This window comes from Medicago truncatula, chromosome 1, assembly GCF_003473485.1.
Source record: "Medicago truncatula cultivar Jemalong A17 chromosome 1, MtrunA17r5.0-ANR, whole genome shotgun sequence".
NCBI classification, from domain to species: Eukaryota; Viridiplantae; Streptophyta; class Magnoliopsida; order Fabales; family Fabaceae; genus Medicago; species Medicago truncatula.
Genome location: NC_053042.1, coordinates 31,725,781 through 31,734,912, shown reverse-complemented (window position 1 = coordinate 31,734,912; position 9,132 = coordinate 31,725,781). Strand labels below are relative to the sequence as shown.

Here is a 9,132-nt window from a genome sequence, read left to right as displayed (position 1 = left end):
AATAGATAAATTAGTTGAAAAAAATACTTTAAAATAAAATTAAATCTAATTAAGTCCTTCATCGATAGAGACCAAGAAAAATAGGGTTAGATCTAATTGATGAACAGATTTGTTAGAAGAAACAAAAAAATATTTACACTACCGCCCAAAATCTTATCCCCACTGGTTGAATCTATTTTGTTTATTTTTTTAGCAAAACCCAGAAACATTTGACAAACATGTAAAAAGGATGCTTTATAAATTCATAAAGATGGATATATCTATTTACCTATTTCAATCTCATTCCTGAATTCTTCCTTGGTAACATTCATAAAGACAAAAAGGTACATTCTTTAATAGGAGGAAATGAGGGATGAGAAATAAACTATACTAACAAAAATGCCAACAATTATATTTGGTATATATCATATATGGCCTGAACTGCTAGCCTTCTCTTTCATCTACTTTTGTTCTTGCTGAAGAACTTGAACTCGAGGCCGTCCCAACGACTTGGCTATTTGTCAACCTTTGCAGCTGAATCATGCGTGCATAGATCCCATCCGGGTGATTTTTCAACAAATGTGAATGTGAGCCTTGTTCTTCAACTGTCCCATCATCAATCACTGCAATGAGATTGGCATTCCTTATAGTTGATAGCCTGTGTGCAACAATGATAGTTGTTTTTCCCGAGCAGGCACGTTCGAGGGCCTCCTGAACAGACCTCTCGGATTCGGCATCAAGTGCACTTGTTGCTTCATCAAGAAGCATAAGTTCTGCCTTTCGCACAAAAGCTCGAGCAATCGCTATTCTTTGCTTCTGTCCGCCGGATAATTGAACTCCTCGTTCACCAACAAATGTCTTGTATCCATCTGGCAGAGAAGATATGAACTTGTGAGCATTGGAAAGAGTTGCAGCCTCAATAATCTCGGCTTCGGTAGCAGATTCATGACCATAAGCAATGTTTTCATAAATAGTAGTAGCAAATAGGCATGGCTCTTGAGGCACCACAGCAATGTGTCTTCTAAGGGACTTGAGATTATATTTCCTTATGTCCTTTCCATCAATCGTGACTCGGCCAGACGTTGGATCGTAGAATCTTTGTATGAGTGCAATAACCGAGCTCTTACCGCATCCACTAGGGCCTACAAGGGCAAGAGTTTTACCTGCTCTTGCACGAAGACTAAGGTCGCGGAAAACCGGCATATCTGGTCGGCTTGGATAAGAGAAGTCAACATGCTTGAGTTCTACTTCCCCACGAAGACGGTCAGGGACAATGACAGCATCTGGATCATCTGGCTCAATTTCAGTTCTACGGTCAAGGAGATCAAAAACCGACTTCATGGCTCGACCTCCCTTAATGAAGTCAGGAGCCAAGGTTAAAGTTTCGGCAGCACCATTAGCAGAGACCATGAGAACCATAAAAACTCGGATTGTCTTAGAGAAATCAGAGATGCCGTGTTTCACAAGCCAAGAAGCATACCAAAGACCAAGAGCATATGAAGCATAGAGTGCAAACTGTGCTATTCCATATCCACTTCCAGAAATTTGTCCCTTCCAAAAACAGCGTCGTAGTGGAGTTTCAAGGTTCGAGGCGAAAAGGCCAACAATTTTCTTTTCCGAATTAAAGGCGGCAACAGTCCTTACATTGGCTATAGCCTCTCCAGCTAGTTGTGTAGCCTTAGCATGAGCGGCTTCCAAGTCACCAGAGAAACCAGTCATGAACATTTTCTGTTCAAGATTTAAAAATGCAAAAGAACAAAATATTAAATACTGACACAACTGAAATGCGAAATGGAACTACTAAGCACGACTGAAAGAAATGTTAAAAAGCAAACCTGCAAAACGGTTGCTGCAACAACAACCGGGAAGACAGCAACGAGGACAAGGGCAAGGCGCCACTGCAATACAAACCCTGCAGTACAAGCAACAAGCAAAAGTGCAGTGTTCTGCACAATTACCGAAATCCGATCTCCAATGGCAGATCTAACATTGTTGGCATCAAGAGCTAGCCTTGCTGCAATCCTAGCACTCTCATTTTCCTCTCGATCAAACCATGCCATTTCATTTTTGAGTACCGCGCTCAACATTTTCTCCCGCACTCGTTTAGTCAGATTTTCGCCGACAGTATCCCAGAAGAAGTGCTGCAATGTATTGAATACAAGTGCAGCCGATGAAAGGCCAATTAACAAGTAGCAGTATTTTTCAATTTCTCTAATCATGTGTTTGTGGCTTGGATTGTAATAGACACTGAGTACAGCACTGAGAACATAAGCAAAGAATGCACTTAGGGATCCACAAACAATGGAGCCTATGGAACCAATCAATGCATATAGCCATTCAGGAGAGTTCATTTTCGCAAGTCGCCAGAAGGAACTAGCTTGGTCTTTGAATGCAAGCTTTTCAAGCCTAAAGTTTGGATGTGATGCATCAAAGGACAGACTAAAGTCCGATGTAGAGAAGTCCGACAACCTCCTTGAGTATGGGGACCGGCCACCATATGAAGAATTCCGAGTAATTATCGGTGAGCTTACAGAGTTTCGAGCGCTTGAAGGCCTGCAAATTTTAAAAAATTCATTAAGATGATTTATCATCAGCTTAAGAAATGCAAAGTTAAAAGATGTACAAAATCAGTAATCCCTCACCAATATAAGCAACAAAAAAGTCATATTTTGTGGTCCAAAACATAGGAACATAATTCGTAATTCGCTTTGGTACGTGGTACGGGTTCGGGTACGTGGTACGCGACATGAGAAGAATTGGGTACGTTTGGGGGTATAGAGCTTCGGTACGTTTGCGGCACGTTATAATATTTTAACCGGTATACTATAGATAATTTTCTATCTAATCTAGGAAAACAATCAATTACATGTTGAAAATATAAATATTATTATTAAAATTAACTTAAAATATTACAAGAATAAAAATAAAATAGAAATGACAGACATTTGACACACAGCCGGCACCTAGCAACATAGTGTTTATGTTTCAAACAAATAGTCTCACATCGAATACTTTTGAAAAATAGAAGAGAAGATTGCTTATAAAAGCAGAAACGTGTGAGAAAACAACATCAATTTGGACTCCAAAATGTAAACAAAATTTAACTAATTATGTAACTTTAAATATCATTATTACTAAAATACCTTCAAATAATTTAGATTTTATTATCTAATAACTCTCCTATTCTCATGGAACAAGTTCCTATGAATGACAATTTAGAAAAAAAACTATTACCTTTTTTTATTACCTTAAAAAATTAAATAAGATAAACTTTTCCTAAAGGATTGTTTTTTATTGTATCCGAGACCGGAGGAAGTATTTCATCTGAAAATGTTCAGCATTGGTAAAAGCTTACCTTGCACTACTCTTTCTGGCATTGCTCATGGAACTTTCATTCGCCATCTCTTGCATTTTGATAAGCTTGGCATAAACTCCATTTTCGCCTTTAGCAAAGAGTTCATCATGAGTTCCTATTTCGGAAACACTTCCTTGCTGAAGTACAGCAACAAGGTCAGCTTTGCGAATAGTAGAGAGGCGATGCGCAATTACAAGAGTTGTTCTACCAATCATGAACCTATCAAGAGCTTCTTGAACCAGCTTTTCTGACTCAGAGTCCAGTGCACTTGTAGCCTCATCTAGGAGAAGAATTGCTGGATTTTTCAGCATTGCCCTTGCAATTGCTATTCTCTGCTTTTGTCCTCCTGATAATTGCAGCCCTCTTTCCCCTACCTAACATTTCAAGTAATTTACTTTTTTACCAAACAAAAGTTAAAAAAAATCCATTGTTTATCAATCTTTATAGAGAAATGATATTTGTACAACCAATTTCTAACAACTTTTTGACAACTTTCTCTCTCATACTCACATTACATTCTTATTATTTCTCTCTCATACTTACATTACATTCTTATTATCTCTCTACCTTTTTCTCTCTCTATTGATTTTGACCAATCAAAATAGAGAAATACAAAGTTGTCATGGAAGTTGTTTAGAAAAGGTGTACAAATACCACTACTCATCTTATAAAGGTTAAATATGTTTTTTAGTTCCTATAAAATTACGATTATTCATGTTTAGTCCCTATATAAATTTCGTTTTATTGTAGTCCTTATGTTGCCTCTATAGGGACTAAATGCATGGACTAAAAGCGCGCATTTTCAATAAAAAATGATAAAAATAGGGACTAAATTAAATAAAATTTAGGTATGAACTAAACTTACAAATTCACAATTTTATAGAGACTAATAACATATTTAATCTTCATTATAAAAAAAAAACATATTTAACCTGTCTTATAGTAACAAGAGACATGTTAGTATGGTACTAAGATTTTCTATATAAATCAGTTGGCAGTTTCAGTCCATCATATATTAATCATATACTATATAGTTCCTATGTAACTCACAAGTTCTAACTTTAGTACATTACATAAAGAGCCTAATGTCATGGTTTGTTTTTTGTTATAAAATATAATGTTCTGAGCATCTACAACTTGTTAGTTTAGTTTATATTTAGTTTATTATTTGTTAATATGAACAAATTGCTCTGCATTCCTGCACATGCATTGTTACTGAAGCATGTTACCCTCTGATCCTTTTCATATGCAATGTATGACCAGTCACTTCTGCCTTTGACTTCTATAAAAAAAGTTTGATTAAAAGAATAATAGCTTTTGCTAGTTGACCAAATAAAATAAATGTGTCTAACTTAAATACATATAATACTACAAGATAAAATTACAGACTCTTAATTTATCCAACCGAACAAAAAATCTGGTCAAGATCCATAAACTTGGGTTTCACATTTTGCATTGATAAATGTTACTCCTTTTTGTACCTTACAAAAGTGTCATAAAGTCTAGAGACAATATCCTCTTTCTATGTAACTTTAGTTACCTAATGTTATGATTATATTATACATCATATAATTATGTTTTTCAATGTGGTCATGGAGTACTATTTTATTCTATTTTATAAGGAAAATCTTTCACTCTAATCATGTGTAAAATTTCACATCTCAATTTCCAACCATTTTGTCACACATCCCATGCAATCTTACATAGGATCTTTACAATCTTACATAGGATCTTTACTGGTTTAAAGTAAACTTACAAGCATAACATTTATTGATTTTTTTTTTTTGGTTACAACATTTATTGATTTAAGGTCTTGTAAAAAAAATCATTTTTTCTAGTCCTTACAAATAGTCAACATTTTGCTTTTGGTCCTTGCTCTTTTTGTCTTAATCCTTAAAATATTTATTTAATTTGGAATTGATCTATATAACATAACATTTAGACCATTTGATCTTAGTCCCAAATATGAACTACACAGACTAAAATAAAACAAGGACCAAAAATAAAAGGGGTACATTTGAAGGAATAAAAAAAAAACAATTTTGTAGGTACTAAAATGAAAATTAATATTATCTACCCAAAAAAAATATTTAGTAAAAAAAATACTCCAAATTTGTAGGGATAAAAAACATATTTAAACCCTTAAAATATTAGATATGGCTAGCAATGATGGAACAAGCCATGCTTCTATCTAGATCTTCAAATCAAATGATTGAAATGATATGATTGATTTTACAATACATGGTAGTTGATCAACTTCCATCACAATTATGCATTAACTAAAGCTATATTCACAAAACAACATTAGTCTAAAAAAATTGACTGACCTGAGTTTCATAACCATCAGGAAGTTTGATGATGAATGAATGAGCATTAGCTACTCTAGCAGCTTCTTCAATCTCAACCTGATCAGCATCAGGCCTGCCCAACAGTATATTTTCTCTAATTGTTGTGGCAAATAAAGCTGGCTCTTGGCTCACAAGTCCTATCTGTTGTCTCAACCATTTAAGCTTCAATGTCTTCACATCATGTCCATCTAGCAAAACTTGTCCTGTAATTTCATATGGTCACCAAATTAAGGACCTGTTTGATACATTTTTTTTAAAACTTTATTCAACGAAAAAATCTAATTTTCCAATGTATCACTTCTAAATGAGTTCATGCATAGTATACCAGAAGAAGGGTCGTAGAATCTTTCAATGAGGGACACAATGGTGCTCTTGCCAGAGCCACTGCTTCCAACCAAAGCTATGGTCTTCCCAGAAGGAACGCTCAAGGAGAAATCGTGAAGGATCTGAACTTCAGGTCTTGATGGATATGAAAAGTCTACATTTTTAAGCTCCACTAGTCCTGTCACAGTTTCTAACTCCAAACCTGATTCACTTTTCTTGTCTATACAAGGCTTGTGATCGATCACACCGAAGATTTTCGCAGCAGCAACTCTTGCCTTTGTAAATGCAATCATGCTTGGTGCAGACTGGCCTAAAGCCCTGCGAGGAATGGAGTAATTTCATTAGAAGTAACACAATTCATTTGGTTTTCTTGGTACATATAAGTAACCTTAAAACGACAATTAAAATGAACGAATGGAGTAACCACTAAGGTTCGCTAAAACATGAAAAATTACGAAAATAAAGTACTTACAATCCACCAATCATGACAGCAAACATTGTGGAAATTGCAAGTCCTCCATTAGTGTAGTCATGCCGAACCAAATAGCCTCCATACCATAACAAGAGTGCATAACAGCAGAAAACAACAAAGTAAGTAGCACCTAATCCAATTCCCTTTGCAAATCCAGTTCTGTAACCAATCTTTTGAGCAACCCTCAAAGCAGATGAATAGCCTTGTAGTGCTTTTGTCTCCCCAACAAATGCTAACACCACTCTAATTTGCACAATAGTCTGCAAATTTGGCTCATAATTAATAACACCAAGATGCACAAGCACACATATAATATAACAAAAACTTAATTATTTTCTGGCCACTTTAAGGGTGTGTTTAAATTGACTTATTTGAACTTTTCTACTGACATAAGCATTTGTAAGACTGTTTGAGAGAGCTTATGAAAGCAGCTGATGACGTGTTCATAAGCTGTCTTCAGCTTTCTTACATAAACTCAGCTTATTTTCATAAGCTCTCCAGAATAACTTTTGAAAATAGTGTAGCTTTTTTTTTCTCCTTTACTATAGAAATAGGTTTTACACATTACACAAGCACTAGTATGATAAATGTTTGTGCTATAAGTACTTAATTAAGCTGTTTATGTCTACCTTCTGCATAAAACCTAATATCTATAGCTTCTGCAATTACATATATATAGACACACAAAAGCAACTCTGAACCAAAAGTTCAGAACATAAATTGATAAAAGTCACTTTTTTAGTAAATGCATCCAAACATAAGTCAATGTACATTTATCTCACTTTCAAGTCTCTTACCTGTTCCACAATGTTGCCAGCTTGAGAAAGAGCTTCTTGACTTTTACCAGATAACTTGCCCAAAGTGATAGTATGAATGCCTCCAATTACAGCTATCATAGGAACCACAGCAAGTGTAACCAATGCTAATTGCCAAACAGCAGTGAAACCAACAGCAAATCCAGAAACAAATGTAGCCATATAGTGAACAAAATTACCTAACTGCATACAGAACAACCAAAACATTAACCATATTAAACACCATTTTAACAATCTCATTCACTGACATAAAACAAGTAATTATCAAAAACAATAAAAGGGTTTGTGTTTCTTTTTCTTGTCCACCTTCTCACTTATGGCATCTTGTACCATGACAGCATCACTGTTAATAGCGAAAACAACATCGGAAGTTCGAACTTCGGTATCAAAGAATTGAATATCTTGATCCAAAGCAGCTTCAAGATACTTAATTCTCATCTTTGTTGATTGTCTCTCACCAGTCCACATCCAACAAGAAATCTCTGCAACAAAACCAAACCTCTCTTATCACATTCACAACCTCAAAAACACCACAAAAAACAAAGCCAAAATCAAAATCTAAAAACACAAGTTTTTTTTCTTCACCTGCCCATGAAGATGCCCAAATAGCAGCACCAACAATCAGAAAGTAAAGAGCATACTACAAAAAAAAAAAAAAAAAACCTTCAAAATTTTCACTATAAAGAATAAAACTTTAGACTCAATTATAAGTTTCTTACCTTAGCAACTTCTTGGGTCATCTTATCTAAATTATTAGCATTAGAACCAAAAGAATTAACAAGATCAGCAAAAAACCGAAGAAACAGTGGCAAAGAACAACCATGAACAACAGCTCCTAAACTTCCAATTATCATAAGAACATAATCCAATCCATCAGCAAATCTGAAAAGCTCACAAAACCCAACAGAAGCAACATTCTTAACCTTCTCATTTCCATTAGAAACATCACAACTTTTGTCCTTTGGTAATGAAGCTTCTTCTTCCATTTGTTCCTTGGATAATGAATGTTCTCCTTGCATTTCAGACCATTTCAATTCCTCGGAGGTTTTTATAGTTTCATCAGAATCTTGTGACATTGCTAAAAAGCTTTAAACACTTTGAAACCTTCACAGTTTCACACTACTATAGTAACAGTACTATCTTATAAATATATATATTGAGCTCATGTTGTGATGTAAAGTTTCTTATTGTTGTTTGTGATGATATAGGAATAATAAGAATTGCAAGTGGTGTTGTTGTATAATGAATATTAGTATTCCTTGTTTATTATCTTGTGAGAGTGGGAACATAACATGAACTGTTTGAGTTAGCTTGCTTGTTGTGTAAGATGTAAAAATAAAGAAAGGTAAAATCCGAAAGTGACAGATTGTGAAAACTGATATGGGAGAAATTTCTGAGACAGTGAGAGATAGATTCTTCATCCGACAAGAAATACTGTGTGAAAACTTGCTCATCAATTTTTGACCGAAGCAGATAATTAGGCCGTTGTTCCATTTATTCTCGAGTCATGCTAACAAATGTTTTAATACTATTATTTAAAATACATAAAAATATTTTGTCATAATATTAGCTTTGGACCTAAGAGTGTCTTCTTTCTTAAATTTTTAGATTTGATTCTCTTCTATGTTAATTTTAGTTGGTTAATTTAGCTTCTTAAAACAAAAAATACATAAAAATATTTTGTCTTTCTTAAAGTTATGAACTCAAAAAAATTTATGTAAATTTATTTTTATTTTTTCCTCAACCAATATCCAACAATTATATTTGTTAACATTGTTTTCTTTTATTTATTTATTAAAAAAATGCAAAATATACATTTGAAGCATTAGTTTAGAAAAT

The 9,132-nt window shown here is 34.3% G+C and overlaps 1 protein-coding gene across 1 annotated transcript; it reads right to left on the bottom strand.

Moving 5' to 3' along the window:
* Nucleotides 1-241: 241 nt before the first annotated feature.
* LOC25483966 (ABC transporter B family member 1) lies at nt 242-8,748 on the bottom strand. The gene is made up of 10 exons (XM_013612696.3): nt 8,013-8,748; nt 7,879-7,933; nt 7,600-7,775; nt 7,276-7,476; nt 6,479-6,738; nt 6,008-6,324; nt 5,662-5,885; nt 3,335-3,708; nt 1,815-2,532; nt 242-1,707 (listed from the first exon to the last, which is right to left on the bottom strand). Exons 1-10 carry the CDS (start codon nt 8,367-8,369, stop codon nt 424-426), a joined length of 3,966 nt encoding a protein of 1,321 aa, XP_013468150.1. The 5' UTR covers nt 8,370-8,748; the 3' UTR covers nt 242-423.
* Between the last annotated feature and the right edge of the window lie 384 nt (nt 8,749-9,132).

What these genes read in the sequence shown, in the direction of transcription:
- LOC25483966 (XM_013612696.3), bottom strand. Translation starts at nt 8,369, where the DNA reads ATGTCACAAGATTCTGATGAAACTATAAAAACCTCCGAGGAATTGAAA. An exon ending in CTGGCAACATTGTGGAACAG is followed by an intron (nt 6,739 to 7,275) that starts GTAAGAGACTTG and finishes CCAAATTTGCAG; the next exon opens with ACTATTGTGCAAATTAGAGT. An exon ending in ATTCTACGACCCTTCTTCTG is followed by an intron (nt 5,886 to 6,007) that starts GTATACTATGCA and finishes ATGAAATTACAG; the next exon opens with GACAAGTTTTGCTAGATGGA.